The 27,785-nt window shown below is 46.5% G+C and overlaps 1 protein-coding gene across 2 annotated transcripts in view; it reads left to right on the forward strand.

Annotated features, from left to right (window-relative positions):
• Nucleotides 1–27,785, forward strand: part of ABHD3 (abhydrolase domain containing 3, phospholipase) — a 142,188-nt gene that overhangs the window by 43,705 nt on the left and 70,698 nt on the right. The window contains exons 3-4 of one of the 2 annotated variants that reach the window (XM_075314463.1): nucleotides 15,719–15,901; nucleotides 20,307–20,352. In XM_075314463.1, coding sequence (XP_075170578.1) covers nucleotides 15,719–15,901; nucleotides 20,307–20,352 — 229 coding nt within the window. The remainder of the gene's footprint in view (nucleotides 1–15,718; nucleotides 15,902–20,306; nucleotides 20,353–27,785) is intronic. The other variant, XM_075314464.1, reaches the window with a different exon arrangement.

The raw sequence follows: 27,785 nt of genomic DNA on the forward strand, positions 1-27,785 counted from the left end.
ATTTCCCATAGACTTTGCTTGAAAATCAAAACGCATGCATTTTGGCATGAAAACGCTGCAGCTCAAAACGCTGTGGAAACGCAGGTAAAAACGCAAAGTGCGCACATAGCCTAAAGCAATAACATGCATTTTGTTTCCACCAGGTATTATCAAAACCTCTTCAGGCAAAAAAATAAAAAAATCGCTCAAAAAACTGGGCATATGAACTGCAAAGTGGATTTCCCATAGATATAAATAGGACATTTTTTCCAAATGCTTTTGAAGCTGTTTTTGAGAAGGATTTTGGAGCAGATCTGCTTTAAATAAACCCTCGTAAACTAACGGAATATAACTAATAATTACTGAGTGCAAAATATATTCTTCACTCCTTATTCCAAATGCAAAAAGTGATCTATTCCCACTGTCTTTATTATTGCATATTGTCTGGTGGAGCCTGGAGCCTGGACTCCTCTTTAGGGCAGATGTAGTATACTATTAACACTGGTATTACCACGTGGCAGCTTGGCGCCAGTGTGGTACAGCAATTCGCCTTCCACAGTACATGTACCATATGTTTCTTGCCCCTGTGCTGTGGCTGTATCATGGTAGATTGACAGCCAGATTATGCTGCCGGCCTCCATCTTTTCCTCCCAATATGTGACTAAGTTAAGGTTCAGGTAAAGGAAATGACTCTGGCTTGTAAAGGCAGAACTGAGGAAGACGCTGCTCTGCAAGTATGTCCGTGTGACTACAAGTATTTGCATGTCTGTATGGGTGTGTATTCGTGTGTAATTCCAGTTCTACCTAATAAAAATCATTATTAGGACTTATTCACACATGATTAAAGGGAACCTGTCATCAGAAATTTAGCTATAAAGCTAAAAGTTCCCCCTCTGCAGCTCCTGGGCTGCATTCTAGGAAGCTTCCTATAGTTTTTTTGGCACCTTTTATAACAAAATAAACACTTTGTAAACTGGTACCTTTTCGTATGCAAATTTCTAAAATCGTCCATGGGGGCGGGCTGCCTGGGGTCCGTTGCTGTCCTCCTGCAGATTTACGCCGCCCCCGAACGCTGAATTTCAAAAGCTCAGGATGCCGCCCCTGGGTGCCCGTGGTCCCGCGCATGCGCTGTTCCACTGTAGCGGTGCCGTGCACTGCGTGCACGTGTGACCGCTAGTGACGCTTTGCGCGGGCACGAGGTTATGGGCGGCGCTGTGAGTGTCATCAGTAAGTGCCGCCCATAACCTCGTGACCGCACTTTCCCCTATGACTCCAGCGTTATGCGCAAGCGCTCGCTTGCCAGATGACCGGACGTCACCTCCTTCCCATCCTGCTCAGCAGCAGGAAATAGATGGGAAGGAGGGGACGTCCGGGCATCAGGCCAGCGAGCGCTTGCGCATAACGCTGGAGTCATAGGGGAAAGTGCGGTCACGAGGTTATGGGCGGCACTTACTGATGACACTCACAGCGCCGCCCATAACCTCGTGCCCGCGCAAAGCGTCACTAGCGGTCACACGTGCACGCAGTGCACGGCACCGCTACAGTGGAACAGCGCATGCGCGGGACCACGGGCACCCAGGGGCGGCATCCTGAGCTTTTGAAATTCAGCGTTCGGGGGCGGCGTAAATCTGCAGGAGGACAGCAACGGACCCCAGGCAGCCCGCCCCCATGGACGATTTTAGAAATTTGCATACGAAAAGGTACCAGTTTACAAAGTGTTTATTTTGTTATAAAAGGTGCCAAAAAAACTATAGGAAGCTTCCTAGAATGCAGCCCAGGAGCTGCAGAGGGGGAACTTTTAGCTTTATAGCTAAATTTCTGATGACAGGTTCCCTTTAAGTTTTCTTCTCTGTCACAGTATTTGTAAAACCAAAATAAAAATGATGACAAAACTGCAGTGTGTGAATAGACCACGCGGCTTTTTATGAGGCAGCAGTATCTCTATTTCTTCACCTTTCCATACACGCCGGTGATAAGTGGAGATCGCTGTTCCTTACAGGGCATCCCAGCCCTAGACTTCCACATATGAGGCCAGTATGACATCTTTTGTAGATTCATTAACTGTATTGTGTGTGACTAACTTTACTGGGGGTGATAGTTGCTTTAATTGCACTAAGGGTGAGTACCAGTATAAATTATACTGGTGATACCGTGTTATGAATACATTATACCGAGAATGAATGGTACTGATTGCACTGAGAATGGATGGCACCATTAATTGATGGTAACATTAATTTTTGGGGTTGATAGTGACATTTGTGCAGTATGTAGGCTGTGGTATTAACTTTACTGCATATGACTGAAAAAAAGATAGTTAACTCACCACTTAAAGGGAATCTGTCACCAGGTTTTAGTAACCTAATCTTAGAACAGCATCATATACAGTTCCTAATTCCAGTTATGTGTCACTTACTGGGCTGCTTGCTGTAGTTTTAATAAAATCACTGTTTTATCAGCAGTAGATTATCACTGGAGGACCAGTAAACCTGCTGCCAAGTAGTTCTGCATATTCATGAGCTATGTTTAACACTGCCCCATCACTGATTGGCAACTTTCTGCCCATGTACAGTGTACACAGAAAGCTGTCAATGGTGTGGACGGGGTTATACAGAGCTCAGCATTTAGAGAACAGCTAGATCTGCAACAATGACAGCAGGCAGCTCAGTAAATCACACAGTGAATCAATGTCGCAAACTATTATGCTGCTCTCTCTTTAACACTAGAACTACTGAGGTAGTCATTTTGACTACTTTGCACTATGTATTTCTATATAGGTGTCACGAGTCCAGTAGTTCTAGTGTTAAAGGGAATCTGTCATCAAGTTTGTACTACCAAATCTAAGAGCATAATGTAGAGACAGAGACCCTGATTAAAGCGATTTGTCACTAAGTAAGCTGTGTAGTATAGCTTTTAGGCCCCCTTCACACATCAGTGATTCTGGTATGTATGTGCTTTTTTTTATACGTACCAGAATCACTAATATACGCAGACACATTATAATCAATGGGTCTGCTCACACATCAGTGATTTTTCACTGAACGTGTCTCCGTGCAGCATACACGCGTATCCGTGATTCTGCACGGAGACAAGTCCGTATTTTTCTGGCATCATTGATGACCCACGGACCACACTATGGTGTGATCCGTGTGTTATCAGTGAAACACGTACCAGAAAAACACTGACATATTAAATAAACATTTTCAACTCACCTTTCCAGCGACGCGCTGTGCAGCCTCCGCTCTCTGCAGCTCCTATCCGGCTCATGAATATTCATGACAGCAGGAACTGCCAACCCGGAAGTAGCTGCAGAGAGCGGTGGGCGGACACTGCAGATCTGAGGAGTTCAGCACCTTGGACAGCAGGAGTGAAGGCAGGTGAGTAATGTCCATTTGAAATCACGGATCACGGATTGCACATAGACAACCCACGTGTGCCGTGAATCACGGAACACGGATGGACATGTGTGTGTTTTACACGTCAGTGAAGAACGTCAGTGTTTTTCACTGACGTGTGAAATGGGCCTTAGGCCCCTTTCACACGTCAGTGATTCTGGTACGTTTGTGCTTTTTTTTAAACGTACCAGAATCACTGACATACGCAGACCCATTATAATGAATGGGTCTGCTCACACGTCAGTGATGTTTCACTGACCATGTCTCCGTGCAGCGTTCACGCGTGTCCTTGATTGCCGCACGGAGACATGTCCATTTTTTTCTGGCATCACTGATATCCCACGGACCACGCAGTGGTGTGGTCCGTGAGACATGTGCCAGAAAAAAACGTGCATATAAAATAAAAAACATTTTTACTCACCCGGCTTCAGCGGCGCTCTCTGCAGCCCGTGCAGCTTGCTGCTTCTGTGCCGGCTCATTACTGTCGCGCATATTTATGATGCACGACACAGCCGACCCAGAAGCAGCTGCTGCGGGGGTCAGCGCCGGCCGGATGCTGCACCGCGGGAGCGATCAGCACCATGGAGAGTGGGAGCGGGCACAGGTGAGTTGATTTCTAAGTGCAATCACGGGCCACGGAGAATGGAGCCCGGATTGCACTTAGACAACCCACGTGTGCCATAATTCACGACACACGCAGGGACATGTGCGTGTTTTACATGCCAGTGAAAAACATCAGTGTTTTTCACTGACGTGTGAAACGGGCCTAAAGCCTGCTTTACACGGTACGACCGATTGTGCGATTTCACAATCGATCGTACCCGCCCCCGTCCTTTTTGCGTCACGGGCAAATCGCTGCCCGTGTCGCACAAAGTTACTAAACCCCGTCACACATACTTACCTCTCGTGCGACCTCGCTGTGGGCGGCGAACGTCCACTTCCTGGAGTGGGAGGGACGTTCGGCGTCACAGCGACGTCACACGGGCGCCGGCCAATAGAAGCGGAGGGGCGGAGATGAGCGGGACGTAAACATCCCGCCCACCTCCTTCCTTCCACATAGAGCCGGCGGCGGCCGCGGGAGGCAGGTGAGCTGCTCATCGTTCCCGTGGTGTCACACGGAGCGACGTGTGCTACCACGGAAACGATGGGCGACTAAAGTAACCGATATTATGGAACCTAACAAGCAGTACCCGACTCACGATTTGTGAGCGATACTGCGTCGCTAGGAGGTGTCACACAGGCCGGCATTGCCAGCGATGCCGGATGTGCGTCACAAAAACCGTGACCCCGACGATCTATCGCACGATAGATTGCCTGGTGTAAAGCAGGCTTTAGGCCTAGGAAACATGGCAAGTAAAACGGGCCAAGTGGTATGCGATAAAATAAAATTGCATTGCACTGGGACCCATGTTACACTATGGAACTGTTCTCATCTGCATTTTTTTTTCTCAGCCCTAATCAGACCGAGAAAACAATTGCAGCATGCTGTGGGTTTAATCCAATTCATATTCACTTGCACCCATACAAGTCTATGGGTGCAAGTGAAAGATCGCACTGCACTCTTATGAAACTTGAGTGCAGTGCGATAATCGCATCATCTGATAGTGGAGGAGATTAGTCCCTCCCTCTCCACTGCAGCTGTGATCTGATTGCAGGATCGGATCACAGTCGCATGACACTTGTCTTACACTCGCAGCAGAGCAGGAGCCAAGGGTCATTAGGATATCACATATGATGCTCTCGCATCGAATGCTATACGATAGTGTGACCCCAGCGTTATACAATCACTGCTTAATCAGCAGGAGATTACCATTAGAGGACTACTTGGTGAGCTGAATAGGCTCTATATAACCCTGCTCTACATTCAAATAACTGCTAGATCTGCAGAAGAGAAAGTATTGATTTGATCAAAATGATAGCAAACAGTTCATTAAGTGACACCGCTGGAATCAGGGTCTCTGTCTCTACATTATGCTGCTCTCAGATGGGGGAGCAAAACCTGGTGACAGATTCCCTTTAATTAGAAATGTATGGCTGTGCACTGCGTTCCTGACGGTGCACGGCTTGCCGGCCAATTCCCAGGTGAATACAATAAATCTGGAGATGACGCAGAAATCGTTATAATCCTTCACTGATAGAGCAGAAAAATCACTGTTTAGTTCTTCCTCTTTAAAAAGATACAATCAAAGTGAAATATCGTTTAATATGTGTTTCTCACCCATTATGGATTTTTAATCATAGCAGTGTATTTGCATGTATGTAGGCAAGAAAAGAAATAACGTCACAAGCTCAGGTGATCAGGCAACTTTCATGTAATAAATAATGAAAGAACACGCCATAAGCGAGAGAGAAAGTGCTAGAGTATGAAAGCGAATATTGTAAAATGGATATTATATAACTAATGGTCCAATTTGTAATTAATCCTATAGGGATGTTTGCGTTCAGCACAAGGATCCGGTGTATAACTGCTTTTTCCAATCACCACTTCTATTGGGGTTTTTTTTGCATTCTCCATACCAATCAGTTTTAAAAGTAGATATTACCTTTTTATGTTTTTTTTATAATTTTTTTTTGGATAGTCCCAATATTGAATGTTTAGGCTATGTGCACACGCTGCGGTTTTTTTTCTCCCCGCTTTTTTTGATGTGTTGTCTCTTGTAGACTTTAATCAATCTGCAAAGGAAAACGCATCCCATCAATATCTATGAGAATCCTGAAGTGCTGTGCACACGTTGCAGATTTTTATCCTTGTAGATTTTGACATGTCAATTGTTGTCTGCAGTTTTTTTTTCCAGCATCAGAATGCAAAAATGAAATTGCATCAAAACATGCAAAACTGTGGCAAAAAACTTTTTTTCCACAACATTGACGTGTAAAAACCGCATATGCCCCTCCGTGTTCCGTGATTCACAGCACACGTGGGTTGTCCATGTGCAATCCGTTATCCGTGCTCTCTGATACGTGATTGCACATGGAGATAAACTCACCGGTTCCCACTCCTGCTGTCCGTGGTGCTGAACTCTTCAGCTCCGCTGTGCTTCCGTTCCTCCTGCAGCTACTTCCGGGTCAGCTGTTCCTGCATACATGAATATGCATGAGAATAAGCAGCCGACTCTGAAGCAGAGGCACCTGAGGCCGGAGACAAGCAGCGCTGGAGAAGGTGAGTTAAAAATGCTTTTTCTTTTCAATGTCCGTGTTTTTGTGGTACATGTTTCACGGATCACACCATAGTGTGGTCCGTGGGACATCAGTGATGTTAGAAAAAAATGAACATGTCTCCGTGCGGCAATCATGGACAGGTGTATACGCCGCACGGAGACACGGTCAGTGAGAAATCACTAATGTATGCGCAGACCCATTGATTATAATGTGTCTGCGTATGTCTGTAATTTTGGTACGTATAAAAACTAGCACATATGTACCAAAATCACTGACGTGTGAATCAGGCCTAAAGGCTGCTTTACACGTTACAATTAATCATGTGATCAGATTTGCGATCGCACCCGCCCCCATTGTTTGTGCAGCACAGGCAATTTGTTGCCCGTGTCGCGCAATGCTGTAACCCCCCGTCACACGCACTTACCTTCCATACGACCTCGCTGTGGGCGGCGAACATCCACTTCCTGAAGGGGGAGGGACGTTCGGCGTCACAGCGACGTCACACAGTGGCCGGCTAATAGAAGCGGAGGAGCGGAGATGAGCGGGTCGTAAACATCCCGCCCACCTCCTTCCTTCAGCATTGCCGGCGGCCGCAGGTAAGCTGCAGTTCATCGTTCCCGAGGTATCACACGTAGCGATGTGTGCTGCCTCGGGAAAAATGAACAACAGGACGTTCGATTTTTAGAAAATGAGCGACGTGTCAACAATGAACGAGAAGGTGAGTATTTCTGCCCGTTCATAGTTGTCACACGCTACGATATAACTAACGATACCGGATGTGCGTCACTTACGACGTGACCCCGCCGACATCTCGTTAGATATATCGTAGCGTGTAAAGCCCGCTTTAAATGGCTCATTGTACAACCTATATAATGTGTGTGACAGTGTTCACTCGTAACTATATAGACAATGTGCATAGTGTAGCAAAGCCTGGTAGGACTGGGTTAATTCCAAGCTCTACAGGGTTTGATTAGGAGAGCACCTGCAGTGTTTTTACTAGAATCAGGAAATGGGTCACTAGGTGATCAGTTTAGGGTATGTGCGCACGTGTGCGTATTACATGCAGTTAAGCTGCGTTCTGCACCGCAGCGTAACTGCATGCGTCCTGCGTCCCCTGCACAATCTATGGAGATTGTGCAGGGGCCGTGCTCACGTGGCATGTTAGAACGCAGCGATTCGGCTGCTTGCCGAATCGCTGCGTTCTAAGAAGTGACATGTCACTTCTTTCGTGCGTTCTGCATGCTGTCTATAGGGAGAGGCAGCATGCAGAGCGCACAAATCTGCCGGCACCATGCGCTTCAGAACGCAGCTTTTCAGCTGCACTCTGAAGCGCACATTTTCGGTGCGGTGCAGAGCGCACACGTGCACACATAGCCTTACTGCTGCCCAAACTGAGCAGAGAGAAGTGCCTGGGAGTGAAGGTGGAGGAGACCTGGGATGTGCTGCGGAGTCTGCCAGAGCAGGACTGAATATAAACCTGTTATGTTCACACATTGCTTTTTTGCTGTGTGTTTTTTTTCTAGAAGTTTTTGAAAGAAGCAGCATGTCAATTCTTTCAGTGTTTTTGCAGCTTTTTTTCATCATTGACAGAAATGAGAGTGCAAAAATGCAACTGTGTTTTTTGCTGTGAATGAAACTAACTTTATTTAAAGGGAATCTGTCACCAGGCTTTTGTTACCTCATCTGTGAACAGCATAATATAGGAAAAGATACTTTAAATCCAATGATGTATCACATACATTAGTGAGACAGAGACGGCTTCTGCTGTGAAATGGATGCGCCCCCTGGGCTGTCCAGATCACAGCAGAGGGAGGAGATCGGCATCATCTTTGTGGAGCTCACAGTGTATGCTGTGTGCTGCACTTTCCCCCTGTCATCCGTTTGGGTTTTGTGAGTACCGGCAGCGGGCCGCCGCCGCAATCCCTCCCCCCACCGCTCCCCCTCCCCCACTGCCCCTCCCGCCCCCGCACTCTCCCCCCAGCCCCGCCTTTCTCCCGCCGCCGCCATTCTCTCCTCCACGCGGCCACTGCCCCCCCCGCTGCTCGTGTGCTAACCTCGGGCCGCTGCTCCTACAGAATACAGCAGAGCGTGGTATATAGCAGGGCGCAGAATACAGCGGCGCACAGAATACAGCAGAGCACAGTATAGAGCGAAGTGTGAAATACAGCAAAGTGCATTATACGGAGGAGTATGGAATACAGCAGAGCGCGGTATACAGTGCCGCACTGAATACAGTGGAGCGCGGTATATGGAGGAGCATGGAATACAGTGGAGCATGGAATACAGCAAAGCACGGTATACAGAGGAGCAAGGAATACAGCGAAGCGCAGTATACAGCAGGTTGCAGAATACAGCAGCGCACGGAATATAGCAGAACACAGTATACAGCGGAGCGTGGTATACTGAGGAGCATGGAATACAGCAGAGCGCGGTATACAGCAGCGCGTGGAATACGGAGTAGCACAAAATACAGAAGAGCGCGGTATACAGCAGGGTGCAGAATACAACTGTGCACGGAACACAGCAGAGTGTGGTATACGGAGGAGCATGGAATGCGAGCGTGCATGTGGCAGAGCATTGTGTGCGTGTGGCAGAGCATTGCGTGCATGTGGCAGAGCATTGCGGGCGTGCGTGCGGCAGAGCATTGTGGGTGGCCATGCGTGTGGCAGATCATTGCTGGCACGGGGTGTACAGAGCGCTATGTGGCACTATGCAGCTGTCCTTGGTGACACTTTACACATTAGGATCACTTTGCGGTCACCAACAACATGGCTCCGCACTGTGATCTTAAACTTCATCTTCCTTTATTTTGTTGGAAACACCCAGATTGGGAGGGGAGCTGTGACATCACACACAGGAGAGCTGATTCTGCCCACTTCTACTGCAGCTGTAATGTGAGCTAGTTCTACAGTAGCTCTGCAGTAGGATTTCAGCAGCTGCTCCCCCTAGTGTTTAAGAGTGGAAAATATCAATCTTTTAAACATTTTTTTATATATTTTGCTCAATTAAAAACAAATAATAATATTTAAACAAAACATTAATACTTTACATTTTTTCAGTTATTGAATTTTCATTTTTTTTTGCGAAACCTTCACTTTAAGTAAAGCACGCACAGCCTGATAAGATTGGCATAGTTGATTTTGTTTAACCCCTACAGCATGCTGTTGTCAGATTACATAGCAAAAACCTGCTGACAGATTCCCTTTAACCCCTTTACCAGTAAGGACTTAACTCTAAATCCTTGGTCATATCAGGGTAATTACTGCCGGCTGCTGTGGTTAGCCAGCAGTGATCCCTGCACATCTACTGATTTGAACAGCAGACATGTGGGGCTAACAGGCGCGGGTGGATCCGTGGTCCACCCACATCTGTTAACCGCTTAGATCACGCTGTCAACTACAGACAGGGCAATTTAAATGGCTGCGGTGGGGAACGCACCGTTCCCCACCACCATATGAGGCCCCATGATGCGATCACGGTGAGCCAATGGTTGCCATGGTAGCGATGGGTCATGTGATGTCGCTATCATGACATATTTCCTGTTAAAGCCGACAGATTTTCGGCTCACAAAAGAATGCAGCATTTCTGCTGATCAGAGCTGTATAATCGATATTAACCCCTTCATGACCTATGACATACTTATGTAATCAGCCATCTCCCTGCCTTTGATGCAGGGTCACACATCGAGCCTGCATGTTTTCTGGCACCTAGCTAATTTCAAGTGCCGCTAACAGCGGTGGGTGTTAACCAATTAAGCTGGCATTCATAGGAGATCGTGTTTTGTATTTATTTTGATGCACTGCTGTGCATAGCACAGGTGATTGCAAGATCGCAGCTTCAAGTCCCCTGTCCCCAAGTCCCCCTTATTTTTTAAATAAGAAACAAGTTCAAATCACACCCCTTTTTGTATGCATATGGTATCGCCGAGATCAGAAATGTCTGATCTATCAAAATATAAATTAATCTCATCCGTAAAGTAATGGGGGAAAAAAAAAACAAAACTCCAGAATTATATTTTTTGGTTCCGGCAACATTTCAATAAAACGGGAAGGTGACTAACCCACCCAGACTTATACATGTGATACTTCTGGCAGCCAAGAGAGCGATACTAAAAAATTGGTTGGAGTCTAGGGTCCCCACGATTGAAGAGATCTTGGGTCAGCTCATGCATCTTCTTGAAATAGAAGGATTGGATGCAGAAAGGAGGGCGGATAGAATACGACAGCACTATAACAAATGGAAGAAATTCATACTGGCCTATTGTACTCGGGAGGAGATAGTCAGGATTATGTCACCTTTCAAAGACACAGTCTGGTATCATACTGAAAAATTGAAGGATACATTGGATGGCTTGGAGGTGGAGGAGGAAAGGCTGAAAGCTGACTAAAAGGAGAGGGGGAAATAACCGATTTGAGTGGGACTTCTTTATTGTATGTCATTACCATGTTCACAAGGGTTCAATGGGGGGAATGATAAGAATGACGGGTTAAGGGGTCGCTGCTTTCCTTTGCTTTATCTTGCCATGTTACGGTTATTGATTTTAAAAACTGGTATGGAATTTGGGATGATCAAACATGACAATGTAATGTTTTTGAATTGAATTTACAATGCTGAATTCGCTTATGCCAGTGTTATGTTATTGAAAAATTTGAATAAAAATATAGTTAAAAAAACCCAAAACAATATTATAAAAAAAAATGAAATAAAACATCTTATCTACCCAAAAATGGTATCAATAAAAACATCAACTCAGTGGCAAAAAGTAAGCCATCACACAGCCGCATATTACTAAACATGAAAACGTTGTGGGTCTCAGAAAGTAGCGACACAAGCAAAATTCTTTATTTCTGATCTTTTTTCTTTAGTGTTTTTTAAATATCTATCTATATATCTTGGTACAGTGGAACCTCGGTTTACGAGTAACTTGGTGTGCAAGTATTTCGCTATACGAGCAAAGCTTGCTGTAAATTTGTAACTCAGTTTAGAGCAATATTTGCTGTACGCGCAAATACTCACCGCACACATTTCCGGTTCCGTACTTTCACCGCGCTCTGACTCGCTCTTGCAGTCCACACGTACACACACACACATATTAAGCTCACCTTACCTTCCATTCCCTCGCCGGCCTCCTGGTTCTTGTAGTCCGCCGGTACAGGATGTGTATTGGGTAACCATTGCGACGATGGAGGAACTTCCGCTGTCAGCCGCTTTTCAAAGGCAGCGTGCTGGCCAATCAGAGGCAAGCGGCTCATGCCTTTGATGTCAGCGCTCTGGCAGTGGAAGGTCCAGCATCGGTTGCGATGGTTACCAGATACACATCATGTAACGGCGAACTACAAGAACCAGGAGGCCGGCGATGGAACGGAAGGTAAGGTGAGCATAATATGTGTGTGTGTTTGTGTGTGTGTGGAATTGCACAATAGGGGACCAGGATGGGACATTTAACAAGTTGTGGAACAAATTGTCTGCATTCCAGTGATTTCCTATTGGAAATCTTGCTTTGCTAGACAGTAACTTGGTTTACAAGCACTCCCAGAACGGATTGTTCTCTCAAACCAAGATTCCACTTTATCTATATACTCATATTGACCTGGGGAATGATACTGCCAGGTCAGTTTTTCCATATAGATAACATCGTAATATTACAAAAAAAAAATATGGATTTGCATTTTATTTCAATTGCACTACACTTGTTTTTATTTTAATTTATTTTTTTCCTAGTACACTATGTAGCAAAATGAATGGTGTCATTCAAAAGTACAACTCGTCCATGAAAAAAAAAACAAGCCTTCATATGGCTATGTTGAAGAAAAATAAAAATAGTATGTCTCTTGAAAGAAATGCAGGGGAAAAAACTAAACTAAAACCTAAATTAGCTGGGGGTGAAGAGGTTAACAACAGTGGAGTAATCTGTAAGAGAACACAACCTGTGTAATGCTATCTGAAATACTATCCGTCTAGAATAAAGAAATGTAATGGCGTGGTTTTGCTAATCCTTTTATCTGGGCTCTATATAGATCTCTCTCTTTATAACCTCTTTGGTGAATTACACAGAACAGAATTCATAAAAAGAACAGGTTTGATGTCCCCTTATGAATTCACCTATAGGGAGGTTTTTAATGATGTGATTTGGGAGGCAAAAGTGGCATGCAGAAGCCACTAAATAGTTTTCTGTATAAAATAGGTACAGATCATGCCAGTATAAGTGCTGCCTTGTATTAATCCATCGGGAAATGGAGTAGTGTTACGACAACATAAAAAATATCAGAATTGGAAAAAATCTACAGTGCATTGAAAAAGTATACATGAACTGTTTTTTTTACATTTTTTTTTCACATTCCATTCACAAAATTACAGTGGGTACGGAAAGTATTCAGACCCCTTTAAATTTTTTACTCTTTGTTTCATTGCAGCAATTTGGTAAATTCAAAAAAGTTCATTTTTTTCTCATTAATGTACACTCTGCACCCCATCTTGTCAGGAAAAAAAACCCAAACAGAAATGTAGAAATTTTTGCAAATTTGTTTAAGCAAGAACAATTAAAATATCACATGGTCATAAGTATTCACACCCTTTGCTCATGATTGAGTAGAAGCAGCCTTTTGAGCTAGTACAGCCATGAATCTTCTTGGGAATGATGCAACAAGTTTTGCACACCTGGATATCGGGATCCTCTGCCATTCTTCCTTGCAGATCCTCTCCAGTTCCATCAGGTTGGATGGTGAACGTTGGTGGACAGCCGTTTTCAGGTCTCTCCAGAGATGCTCAATTGGGCTTAGGTCAGGGCTCTGGCTAGGCCAGTCAAGAATGGTCACAGAGTTGTTCTGAAGTCACCTCTTTGTTATTTTTGCTGTGTGCTTAGGGTCATTCTCTTGTTGAAAGGTGAACCTTCAGCCAAGTCTGAGGTCCAGAGCACTCTGGAAGAGGTTTTCTTCCAGGATATCTATGTATTTGGCCACATTCATCTTTCCTTCAATTGCAACCAGTCGTCCTGTCCCTGCAGCTGAAAAACACCCCCATAGCATGATGCTGCCACCACCATGTTTCACTGTTGGGATTGTATTGGGCAGATAATGAGCAGTGCCTGGTTTTCTCCACACATACCACTTAAAATTATCACCAAGGTCCAGATGTACACTGGAGATCAAAATTTAATAAGACAACAATTAATGATCACTTGCTTTTTACAGAAATATTGTGTAATCTACATTGATCAACATTTGAAGGTTTTTTTTGTAAAGGGTACGCCATGCCACTAAAACAGTGTTTTACAAAAGATCCAAAGTTTATCAACATAAAACCTTTATTTTGCCCAAAATGTGATGATCATAATTAGAGAACAACAATGACTGTAGCACAGAGAAAGATTATAACTAAATTTTCTGAAGGTAACAAGTCACCAATCAGTAGGAAGTGTACAGGCCTTTGCTTTGAATGACTTCAGCACATCTGCAGCAATAGGATATCACTAGTCTCTCACACTGCTCTGTTGTAATTTGTAATTTTGGTCCACTCTTCTTCCAATCTCTGCCACAATTCTTTGACTGTTGTTTTTTTCTGGGCCATAACTTTGTCACCAAGGATTTCCCTGAGGTTTTCTATTGAGTTTAGATCAGGACTCTGGGTTGTTGCCATTTCATTGTTTCAATGTTTTCTATTTCAAGGAACTGCTTTACCCATTTTGCTGTGTGACTGGGGGCATTTTTCTGCATGAAAATTGCTGGCTGATTGAGTGATGAATGACACAAGTAAAGAACCACATGTTGTTGTTGAAGTTTCTGATACACACTTGAATTCACTCTGCCATGCAGCTGTATGAGAGGTCCAACTCTTGCTGCAGAAAACATTCCCCAAACCATGATTCTTCCTCCACCACCTTTCACTGACTTCTTAAAACACTTTGGGTTCGGTCTTTCCCCAGTTTGTCGACGAACATAATGTTTCCCGTCAGACCCAAATAAATTAAATTAAATTTGCTTTCATCACTAAAATGAACTGTGGACCACTTCTCCTCTGGCCACATAACACACTCCTCACCAAAGGTGAATCTAGCGTTTTGATTCTTTCTGCTAATGAGAAATTTGGTCACTGCAGAGTGGGCTTTCAGTCCAAATGCTCTTAAACGTTGTGACACTGTATGACAAGACAGATCCTTACCCTGTTCAGTGCTGAAGTTTCGAGCAATTCCATCTGCAGTGTGAAAACGATTACCCATGGAGATTCTCCTCATTATCCTGTCCTCTCTTGTATTTGTCTTTCGAGGGCAACCAGCCTTCTTGGGGGACTTGAAAGAGTTTGTGATTTTGTAAAGATGCAATATTCTCGAAATCATGAACTTGGAACGACCAACTTCTCTTGCTAAAGCTGATACCCCTTTCTTCTTCATTTCGACATTCTGCTGCCGGAGGGTTTCAGTCACTTTGGAAGGGCACAACATTTTTTGCAAAGTCAGTGCAAACTGGAAAGTTAGGCTGCCAGTTAAATAGGGTTTGTCAGATAATTAATGAAATTAGCACCAGGTGCCAGATTAACACCAATAACTTGCAAGTATCTGAAAATGTTCTCTAATTCTGATCAGGGTTCTTTTACATTTATCTCATTCGCATTTCTGTTATGTGCTTTACAATAAATTCAATTTATGAAATTTGCTTAAAATACTGCGAGTTTACTCATGTTAGGATATAATCACATAGGACTACACAATGACCTTAACCTTTAGGAAATTGTGTGTTCTCTAATTTTGATGAGTATGTATTCTCCTATCTGGGGCTGGATTTATTGTACAGTGTGTGACAGCATTAAACCACTGCAGAACCACATTAATTACAGCGTAGAACGTTACATTACACGAGCACTGGCAGTATACAGCATTAACTTGTCTTATTTAAAAGGGTTTTTTGGACAAAACATTACCTGTTTCAAGGCAGCTTCAGAAAACTTTCAGAAACTTCCCCTATTATTGGACTGTTTTTATCCGTATGTCCCAAGGCCAATATAAATCTGTTCAGTTTATCTGGTCACTTTTTTCTATTCAACCACCATATTGGACGGTGTGCAGTGGTTTTGCTGTCATTTCCTTCTGAGATTACTCGTAAGCAGTCTTTTGTGGGCTAAAATCTATGTAGTTATCATTACAGCTTCTTAGCAGAAATCTAATTAAAGTGTACGTTTTCCTTTGTGCCTTACAGCGAGCTAATTAGAACAGCAGATGGAGGGCAGATTTCACTGGACTGGTTTAGTAATGATGATAATACACTTTACCCTGATGGCGGCACAAGACCTACAATCCTTCTACTGCCTGGCCTCACAGGAACAAGTCGGGAATCCTATATTCTTCATATGATTAAGCACAGCGAAGCGCTTGGATACAGGTAATGCTCAATAATGCAGAATGTAAACGCAGACTGGTTTAGGAGCTATTCTTACTGGTAACCTAATAACCTGGTAGATAAACCAGATGCCCGTTGACGATCTGATGTGACTGGTGCTCTTCCCTTACACAAGGCAGCCATTATGTTTGCTACAAATGAATACTAACTAGCTCGAGAAGTCAATTAAAATATTCTTTACCAAATAAATCTACAGATGTATATATGGAGAATGTGACCCGGAAATTGATGTGATATCACCATTCCCTTCCCCCCCCCCCTCTCCCTTGTTAAGTTTCCTTTCTAATACCCATATTATTGTGATTTTTGCTGATAATGTGATGACAATATGATGTAACATCTGACAATAATTACTAATAAAAAGTTATGGTTTAAAAAAAAAATATATATATTCTTTACTAATTCTTGGTAAATCCCTTAGCGTAACTGTAATTTTAATTCTTTATTCATAAATCAATAGTACACATGAAAATAAGTCACTTTGTAAAAAATCTTATCAGACAAATTTGCTTCTTTCTCTGCCACAATTCATCTGTCACGCTGGGTGTGGGGAGAGACACCCTGCAAGAGGACTCCTGGGAATAAAGGAGGCTGAAACACAAAGAGGGGGGGTAACCAGGGAGCTCCTGCACTGACCCTGACACTCTGGGGCCCTGCACTAGCCCTCAAACCATAGGTACCTATAAGGGTTAGGAGGTGTGGTCCGCCAACGAGCCCCTGTCTCCTAGTCAGACCCTAGGACTAAATCCCACCAGCCACCAATCCACAGAGGGAAAAACAAATACCAAAAATAAACAGCAAAAGGAAAAACAACAACTTATCTTGAGAGGGAATCTTCAGAATATACAGCAACAGTAGTCTGAAGCCACATGCACTCCTGAGCAGCAACTTCTCTAAGTGAAGAGTATAACCCGCACTGGAGGAGTGAGAGGCCCCACGTTATAAAGGCCCTTAATTACCAGGTGGAGGAAAGGCTCCTCCAACCTGGTAATGAAACAGAAAAAAAATCTAAATCAAACCCTTAAACGGACAGCGTCCATTAGCGTCTGGACGATCGCCGGGCCCTTCTGCACCTGGTCCCAGCAGCAGCACCTGAAGGTCCAGACACATCCATGACATGATCAGTCATCATCAAAATTCTCAATTCTGAGGTAAAATCTGTATTTAGTGAAGACTTTCCCATTATTGAGATAGGAGATGGCAGCTGTTACTCATGAGATTCTATGTATATAGGATAGAGCGGTGCTCTAGCTCCTCCCTCCTCCCGCCATGAGTACCAAATGCCATCTCCTATGTAGATAGAAGAGGGGCGGAGCTCTGCATCTAGCTCCTCCCTCTGTATTTAGCTCCTCCCATCATAATAGAATCTCATCAGTACCAATTGTCATCTCTTATGTAGATAGGAGGGTTGTAGCTCTGCCTTTTAGCTTCTCCCTCTGTATCTTGCGCCTCACTCCTGTCATAGAATCTCATCAGTACCAACTGCCATCTCTTATGTAGATAGGAGGGGCGGAGCTCTGCTTTTAGCTCCTCCCTCTGTATCTAGCTCCTCCCATCATAGAATCTCATTAGTACCAACTGCCATCTCCTATGTAGATAGAAGAAAGAAGAAGGATGGAGCTCTGCATCTAGCTTCTTTCACTGTATTTAGCTCCTCCCATCATCATAGAATCTCATCAGTACCAATTGCCATTTCCTATGTATATGAGGGGCGGAGCTCTGTCTTTAGCTCCTCCCTCTGTATCACCTGCCATCTCCTATCTCAGTAATGGGAAAATAATATGAAATAAAAAATAAAAACAACAGTTAAATTTTAAAGTGAACCTGTCAGGTACACTATGCACCCAGAACCACGAGCAGTTCTGGGTGCATATTTGTAATCTCTGTCCCTGTATCTAGTAGCATAGATAAAGAGATCTTTAGAAAGATTATTTCTAAAGATCCTTTATGACATGCTAATGAGCGCAGGTTCTATCGCAGAGGTGTTAGTTCCTGTACTTATTCCGCCTTCTTAGCATGTTAGCACACCCACAGGGCGAAATGAGTACAGGAACTAACACGCCTGCGACTAGTCCCCTCGCTCATTAGCATATGATAAAAGATCTTTAAAAATACTTTTCTTAAAGATCCCTTTATCTATACTAGTGTATACAGGGATAGTTAGGCAGGGATTAGCAATAGGTGCACCCAGAACGGCTCGTGGTTCTGGGTGCATATTGCACCTGACAGCTTCACTTTACTATTCACTAGTCTAACTAACCAAAAAGAACAGATTTGAGGTTGACAATATAGAAGATTGCTTTATGTCTCAATGAACTGTACTAATCTACCTCTACTTCTAGCTACATTACATTGTGTAACCAGGCTATGCTTTTCTACAACACCATTTTAACATAATGAAGAAATTGATGTGCACGGCCCTTCATGTGTCAGCGTCTTGTTTTGGCGCTGTTGACACAGACAATGTCTGGTCAGTAAATGCACATTAATTTGTTAAAGTAGTTATCCACAAATACATGCCCATTGGTCTTAAACTCATAAATCAAAAGATTTAGGGCTTATGCAGACATGGTATATAAATGTTTTTACACATGGACCAGAAATCACAGCATGCACTACTCCGATCTGTTTATTGGATCAATCTCTCCCATTAAACTCAAGGGTATATAAAGAAAATGACGGTACAGGCTATCTCAGCCTTTCTGCGCACTGTACCCTGGAATAGGAGAGGGTTTGCAGCAAGTCGGTGAGCTGAAGTTTTCTTTTTCTTTTTTGCCATATGACACCATACATATAACATTCATTTTTAACAGATTCATTGTAATTGGTTAGGATACCGTATTTGGCCTTGTATAATTTTTTTAATAGTCAATGTATATAAACTGATGATATAGGCTGGTTTTAGGAGTCCAGACCGGCTGCGGATCTCTTCACCCCAACAAACCATGTCCCCTGTCATCATTGCTTTGTCCATATAGTCCAAGTGTCTATATTATAGTATTGTATCATCAGTATTTTCTATTTAGTCTAGTTCAACATTATTAGAAAAATTAACCTTTCTATGTCTGTTTGTCTGAATTTGGACCCTTGTCCGAAGTTCACTAAAGTCTTGTTGCTGGTCACGACATGTAGAAAGTGAATTATAAGAGGTTCCTTTATTAAGTATAACAGGGAATACAATTTGGCTTAATAAACCTTTCACCCACTCAGCAGATGGTGAAGTGATGATGCTTTCAACTTTGCATTACTTCTGGCGCCGTCACAAGATTAAGCACTGAATCATGGCAGTAAAATAATGCCCCGTCATTCCAGTTACTTTCTCAGTGGAGGATATGCTCCTACAATCCAGGAAGCAGAATGGTTTTCACAATACACTGTAAGATGATGACATATTCCCTGATTTCTTTAAATACGAGGAGCCCATTTTATAAAATCCCACAATCACATCTAGAACACTTGTTAGGTGATCGGAAAAATGAGTATAGGTTCTGCTATCTGAGCTCCATCTAGAAAGACTAAAGTCGTAAAGTGTAATCAATTTAGATGTAAAATATATTCACTAAAATTAATATAGATATAGAAAAGCAAAAAAATTACAGCTCTTCCTTCATTTCATTTTTTCCTCTCACCCTCTTTTGTCTTAAATTGCAACAAACCATTTCTCCTACAGATCTCGGCATCTTTCTTTTTTTTTTTTCTGTCCACTTGCTGAGACTGTCTGTGATAAAACTTGCTGCAGCAGGAGCCTCCCCCCATATCCTTCCTAAGATCTTGTTAGTACCCTTGTGAGTAAGCCATTCTATACCAGAAAAATGGAACAACTCAGCAGTAGTTAAGCCCTGTGTACTCCTGAAGATTTATACAAGACTTTCATGTACATGTAGTAAATCCTTCAGCCTGACAAGTTTGGGAAGGCGATTATCTGCTATGTACTGTAATTAGTCAGTTCTAGGTTTAGTATTCCTTTAATCTCGGGTTCCTGTCCTACTCCCACGTAGGAGTTGATGTCAGCGAATTCCCACCTTTTGAGCATCATTTTTTGTTTTTAGGTCCAATTTCAAATTACAACCTCACAGAAATGTAAGTTTCAGAGGTGATCATTAACGTTAATTATTAATGCATCCAATGTCATAATTAGTGATGGGTGAATAGTAACTATTCATGTTCGGATGATTCATAACAAATCCCACAGTACTATTCCGGTACTCAGTAAGCATTATCCAAACCACGAATAGTTACTATTCGCCCATCTCTAGTCATAATGTGTTTAGGTCTGTCACATTACTGCAGGTACTATAAAATCTGTCAGGTACTATTATATAACAGTGCAATTGTCTTTTATCTACCACTGTTAGTGTATATTCACATAACATTCTATTGTTTTTAGGTGTGTTGTTTTCAATAATCGAGGTGTTGCTGGGGAAGTTCTCTTGGTAAGCATTTTCTCCAGTCATGTCTTCTCTTTTTGGCTCTGTTTTCTCTATATTGAGTGTATACCCTGATTTCCCTAAAATAAGATCTGAGCCAAATATAAGCCCCTGTAGGATTATTAGGGCTTTTTTGATTATTCTTAAAATATAAGCCCTGCTCCAAAAATAAGCCCTAGTTGTGGTTCCACAAGGAAGCGTCCAAACAGCTAAAAAGGTTAAAGAATACAGCAGGGCTCCTCATCAAAGAAAGCAGGCACCCCAAAAAGAAAGTAGACCCCCCCCAAAAAAAGAAAGAAATCGCACTTACCAGACCCCAAACACTTACGGTTGGCAAGTTTCGATAGTGGATCGACCTTTACACAGATCTGCGTTGCTCTCAGGTCCCTTGCCGTTACATCTACATTGCATTGCAGCTGTCACAAGCAGATCTGGTACCAGTAGCACTCCGCACGAGTGATACTGTTTCCTGTCACCAGGGGGCACCAATGCAAAATTGTATGTGAGAGCCCATTCACTTGCCACCTCTAATTGTTTGGGGACTGGTAAGTGTGATTCTTTTAGGGGGTGTCTGCTTTCATTTGGGGGTAAACTTAGCAGTACATAGGGAATCTATGTATATAATTGCCTTATTCTGTCTGTCTGTCTGTCTTGCTCCAAAATTGTGTCCTTACGGTGACAAGCGTCTGATTGGCTGCTGCCTCAGCCTGGCCCCGCCCCCCCACGGATTGGTAGCTCGCCTCGGCCTGGCCCCGCCCCCCCGCACGGATTGGCCTCTCGCCCCGGCCCTCCGCACGCATCGCCAGACATAACCTTGCGCTGCTGGGATCGTGACGGAGCCGGTAAACGCTGGTAACCATTATACACATCGGGTAACTAAGGTCCCTTAGTTACCCGATGTGTATCATAGTTACCAGTGTACACCGGCTTCCCAGCGGCCTTGCCCCGAGCACCCCCACGGATTGGTCGCTCGCCTCGGCCTGGCCCCACCCTCCGAATGGATTGGCCGCTCGCCCCGGCCCTCCGCACGCATCGCCAGACATAACCTTGCGCTGCTGGGATCGTGACGGAGCCGGTGAACGCTGGTAACCATTATACACATCGGGTAACTAAGGTCCCTTAGTTACCCGATGTGTATCATAGTTACCAGCGTACACCGGCTCCCGGTACACATGTGCAGGCATTATACTCCTCTCCCCCCAGGACTACTCCTCATATTATAGTCCTCCTATTATACTCCTCTCTGAGTATAATAGGAGAACTATTATAGCATGGGGGATGGAGCACGATGGGGAGTGTGCAGCATTGGGGGATGGAGCACGATGGGGGGTGCGCAGCATGGGGGATGGAGCACGATGGGGGGTGCGCAGCATGGGGGATGGAGCACGATGGGGGGTGCGCAGCATGGGGGATGGAGCGCGATGGGGGTGCGCAGCATGGGGGATGGAGCACAATGGGGGGTGCGCAGCATGGGGGATGGAGCACGATGGGGGGTGCGCAGCATGGGGGATGGAGCACGATGGGGTGTGCGCAGCATGGGGGATGTAGCACGATGGGGAGTGCGCAGCATGGGGGATGTAGCACGATGGGGAGTGCGCAGCATGGGGGATGGAGCACGATGGGGAGTGCGCAGCATGGGGGATGGAGCACGATGGGGAGTGCACAGCATGGGGCATGGAGCACGATGGGGAGTGCGCAGCATGGGGGATGGAGCACGATGGGGGTGCGAAGCATGGGGGATGGAGCACGATGGGGGATGCACAGCATGGGGGATGTAGCACGATGGGGAGTGCGCAGCATGGGGGATGGAGCACGATGGGGGGTGCGCAGCATGGGGGATGGAGCACGATGGGGGGTGCGCAGCATGGGGGATGGAGCACGATGGGGAGTGCGCAGCATGAGGGATGGAGCACGATGGGGGGTGCGCAGCATGGGGTATGGAGCACGATGGGGGGTGCGCAGCATGGGGGATGGAGCACGATGGGGGGTGAGCAGCATAGGGGATGGAGCACGATGGGGGGTGCGCAGCATGGGGGATGGAGCACGATGGGGAGTGCGCAGCATGGGGGATGGAGCACGACGGGGGGTGCGCAGCATGGGGGATGGAGCACGATGGGGGGTGCACACCTCCCCCCACTGCACAACACCACACACACACTGGGAACCACAAACACCACCCTACACAGACACCCAACACACAAACAGCGCGGCACACACAAATATACGCACATGCCGCACAACACACACATTGCACAAAACATACCTCCCACCAAAACACACACACACCCCACACCCACACAAACCGCGCAACACACACACACAGTGCTCCACAAACAACGCAACACACACAACGCAACACACAAACAACACCGCTCTCACCCCTCGCCACACCCAGACAACACCCAGAACATGTACAGCGCCCTACACAAACACTTGGTAACTACACACAACAACATCTATATATATTTATAACAAAAATCATACATTAACTACACAATACGTAAATTCTAGAATACCCGATGCGTAGAATCGGGCCACCTTCTAGTAATATATATAAGCATGCAATGTAAATATGGTATGTACCCACAACTATAGGACTGGTTCTGCAACATGAGAATAGAAGATATGATAAGAAAATGTGCATCTGAACCAGTAATCGGATTAACACAAAATGTTGATGTTCCAAAATGTGATGACATGATTATATTTGAATAAATGTGGATTTTTGTTCGTTGAATAATATGACATCCCCCTAAAAATAATCCCTAGCCCATCTTTCGGAGCAAAAAATAATATAAGACTCTGTCTTATTTTTGGGGAAACACGGCATTTACTTCATTCAATCCATTTCCTGTACATATGTATAGCATTCGATGCACCAGCCGTGTATGGCATTTTGGCATGTGTTGGGCCAGTATATGTCAGTGTGACGCCCTGGCAAAACCAGGTAGTCACAAATAGGCCCCTGCATAACACCTTCCCTCATTAGGAAACACACAGCCAACCATTAAACCCTAGTCACCCCCTTAGGGACAGTTAGACACACCAGTGGGCATGGCTAGGTGGTTGGTGCACGCCCACCCAGGGGTTTAGACAGCCCGGGGCGGGAAAAGCAGCAGTGCAGATCAGTTCAGAGTAGTGGAGAGTGGAGGTCAGGCCTGTGTGTTAGGCTTGAAGCAAACTGACAGGTACCAGGGTAGGAGCCCTGGTGCCACTGGCTAGGAGGCAGACGGTGGTCTCCGTCAACAGGAGACAGGAAGACGGCTCGGTGGAACCGAGCTGGACCAGGCCATGGTTGTAGCCCGCCGGTACCGACACGGGGAACCAACCCCAAAACCGTAGCACAAAGGGGGGTATTCGGACCTTGAAGCCAGGAACCAGAACCTACTGGAACTGGTTAATTAACCGATTGAGGCCAGGACTAGAGGTCCTGTCCCACCCAAAGTCCCTCATAGAAGACAACAGACCACCGATTATGGATAAGAGGTCACCGCCAAGGCCCATAGATCCCACGGGCCAGCGTCTGCGGACACGGCTCCTTAGGCCACATCCAGTCGGGAGCGGACTCCTACGTTTCATACAAGGAAGTCTTTTCTACTAAAACAGTGCAGGAAAAGGATAGAGACCACCAGCCGGGTGGGGGATCCCGAACGCAACCGGCCGCGGCACCAGCCACCATTATCTTGGTTTATCAGAGACTTGTGTGTTTCCTTCAGAGTGAGTACACCAGCAACCCCCTGCGGTTGTCATTCCCCATGCACCAGAGCCATCGGGTCCCGGGGCCACCATCCCTGCCCACGGAGGGGTTAACATCTTGCTGCATAACATCTCCCCCAGGTGCCCCGTAACAGCAGCGGTGGTGTCTCACATCACCACACACCGTGGGTGGCGTCACGAACCTATTACGGCCTAGCTCATATGACTCGCCCACCCCAGGGCTATGGGACACCCGGTGCCGGGCCGGACTAGTCCGGGGGACATCAGTGGTGGCGGGGCCCGACTCCGTGGCCCTGGTGGGTGTCAGTTTAAATATGGCTGGTGACTTGGGGTTTGAATAAAGTTTGTGTTCGTGACGCCACCTGTGGTATGCGGCTATTAAGCCGCCGCTGCTGTGTAAGGCCTCCGGGGTGATGATATGGCAGCAATGATGGTACTGCTCCCCACAGGTGGAGCAATGCCCCGGGGCACTGTTGGTGCTTGTGAGAGTCTATGGTGTAGTGAAAGTCTAAGCAGACGGAATAACAGAGGCAACTCCAAGGGTGCAGTTTCAAGTTCTTTACTCACACGTCCTGGTATGCGCACACTGGTGCCCTCAGACGACTGGAACCCACTGTCAGGGACCTCCGCCGTTTCTGGGTGATTCTTGGAGTAAAAACCGGTACCCTTCTCTCTAAGGTGTCTCTGTCTTCAGCTGTCTTCCTAAGCCTAGCTCTTTTAGGATGAACCTGCTCGGCCTCCACTACAGCCTCCAGGCTGGGGGGTCACCTGTCGGATGATCGTCCCCTTTCTAGAGGTTCTGCTGTGGGCTGTGGCCCGGGGAGTTTACAACTTTCCCTGGGCCTCGGTTTTTACTGTTTGGAGATAATTTTGCACTCCTCCGGTTTCTAGGGACCGTCCCCTGTTGCAGCTTGATCCCTCCACCGATGTTCCTGTGGAGCAGGCCACCACAGCTCTACAGCTATCCGTGGCCCTGGAATCCCTTCTTTTCTCTGCTTGGTGTCACCTGGACCCTCTGAGTCCCAGGATCTTCACCAGGAAGCGTCTCTTTCTTCTTCTTAGCTCCTGTCTGACTAGAACTGTCTTTCTTTCTCTCCTCCTTGCCTGCCTCCTGCAGACCTCCTCCTCCTTCCCCACTCTCTCTCCGACTTCTGTTACTTTCTCTGTGCGGACACTCTGAGCTCACAGAGCTCCTTTCTCTTTCACAGCTACATGCTGGCTCCTCACTCTCTCACTCTCTGAGGTAAACTGAAACTAACTTGACCTTCCTTTCTCTATCTGCTCTCTGGTGGCTCCTCCCACCTCCCCAGTTGCTAAGCTACCACCCTATGGGAGCAGGGATGGGTCTTACGGCCCCTCTCAGCATGCAGCATGGGAGGGTTTTCTGCCACTATCCCTGGTCCCAGTGTGTTCCTAGCAATGGGTGTAGTGTGGATTTACCAGGGGACCGGTGTTCACTCCCTTCCTCACCCAGAATGGGGCATCACACCGCTGATGGGGTGCAATGACCTGTGGCGACGGAAGCCTCAGGGGCGTCACACTCCCCCACAGCGAATCCCAGCACGTCCTCGGGCTGAAAAGACAACAAAACATGTGGGAGAAACTGCAGAAACATTTTTGTTATGCATAACAAAACAATAAAACATTTCTTCCCTTTATGGGAGGCACAAGTACTTAAACGTTGCAAACTTTCTTATAAAGAAACATCTAAGTGTGCACTTTCAGTCTATTGCACAGTTTGGGCACTTCCCCCATAATTCTGGTAGGGGGCACAACAAGTGCAACTATATACATTCTTGGCTACAACAAGTCCAGTAGCCTGGCAGTTCGTTTCTTTTTCAATCAACAAAAGTGCAAAAACTCAACCAGCCACTAAGTCCAGTGGCCTGGTTACACAGGACACATAAGACATCACATTCACCGGGGCCCACATTCCAGTTCAGTGGCCCGGTAACACATAAACATGGGGGGTGACGTCTTCAAAAAGTACAAGGGGCAGTAAGGCAGGGTAGGGTGTCATCTTCAAAAAGAACATTAGGGCAGCACAAAAGGGACATCTTCATAAAGAATGAGGGGCAGACAGGGGCTATATACAGTTCAGCTTCTTTTCTTACTTCTTTACATGTAGGGATTCTTCTCCGGCTCCCCACCTGGCAGCAGGTAGACAGCGGTCAGCACAGTCTGCGTCTGCTGGTCTTGGCGGGCCGCGCCTGGCATGGCGGCGGCCTGTATTGGAGTCGCTGCTGTGACCGATTCTTGACGGGCCGCACCTGGCGTGGCTGCGGCCTGGGCTTGGCGGGCCGCATCCGCGGCGTGGATTAACGTCGCCGCTGCGGCGGGATCTTGCTTGTCCGAGCGGGGTATCACTGCTGGGGCCTGAGCTGGACGGGCCGGGCTTGGCGTCGCTGCTGCGGTGTGGATGGGAGCCGCTCCGGCGGCGAAATCTTGGCGGGCCGCACCTGGCGTGGCTGCGGCCTGGATCGGCGTCGCCGTGCTGGGCGTCTCTTCAGGGACTGCGGGAATGGCAGCGGGGGTTGGGGCACTCGCGCCGGCAGGGGCAGCATGGGACTCACCCAGATCTAGGCCGCAGATGCTCTGCAGCAGGATCGGCATCGCTGGTGTGTGGACTCTGGATGGACGTGGGCATCACCCTCACGCAGGCCTCGCTGCACAGACTTCTGCAGACTCCTCATGGCCAGCACCATCTCCTTCCCCCACACGGCTGTCTCCCGTCTGCTCTGCTTCTTCATCCCGTCAGCCATCCTTCCGACCTCAGCCTCCAGCTCAGCGGCGGTCACAGGCCTGATCCAGGTGAGCTCCCCCTGGCCTCCGCTTACAGGAGCCATTTTCTCTCTCTGCTGGTCTGGCATTTAGACTTGTTCTGCCAGCCGGCCAGCTTTTCTAGGCGCCATTTCTTCTTCTTCCGCCTTCCATGGCGGGCACCGCTTCGCGCTCTTTCTGGGCAAGACCAAGGGGGCGGGGCTTCTCTTCGCGCCCTTTCTTCTGGCACGCCCCCCTTCTTCCCGCTCTCTGTAGCGCTAATGGCAGCAGTTTTCACAGTGAAACACGCAGTAACACGTCTTTTAAGCGCAATTCTTCAGGCACACAGTACCCGGTGGGACCGGGCACGAAATCCTGTTCGTGACGCCAAAATTGACTCGCCCACCCCAGGGCTATGGGACACACGGTGCCGGGCCGGACTAGTCCGGGGGACGTCAGTGGTGGCGGGGCCCGACTCCGTGGCCCTGGTGGGTGTCAGTTTAAATATGGCTGGTGACTTGGGGTTTGAATAAAGTTTGTGTTCGTGACGCCACCTGTGGTATGCGGCTGTTAAGCCGCCGCTGCTGTGTAAGGCCTCAGGGGTGATGATATGGCAGCAATGATGGTACTGCTCCCCACAGGTGGAGCAATGCCCCGGGGCACTGTTGGAGCTTGTGAGAGTCTATGGTGTAGTGAAAGTCTAAGCAGACGGAATAACAGAGGCAACTCCAAGGGTGCAGTTTCAAGTTCTTTACTCACACGTCCTGGTATGCGCACACTGGTGCCCTCAGACGACTGGAACCCACTGTCAGGGACCTCCGCCGTTTCTGGGTGATTCTTGGAGTAAAAACCGGTACCCTTCTCTCTAAGGTGTCTCTGTCTTCAGCTGTCTTCCTAAGCCTAGCTCTTTTAGGATGAACCTGCTCGGCCTCCACTACAGCCTCCAGGCTGGGGGGTCACCT

Source organism: Anomaloglossus baeobatrachus, chromosome 6 (genome assembly GCF_048569485.1).
Source record: "Anomaloglossus baeobatrachus isolate aAnoBae1 chromosome 6, aAnoBae1.hap1, whole genome shotgun sequence".
Lineage (NCBI taxonomy): Eukaryota > Metazoa > Chordata > Amphibia > Anura > Aromobatidae > Anomaloglossus > Anomaloglossus baeobatrachus.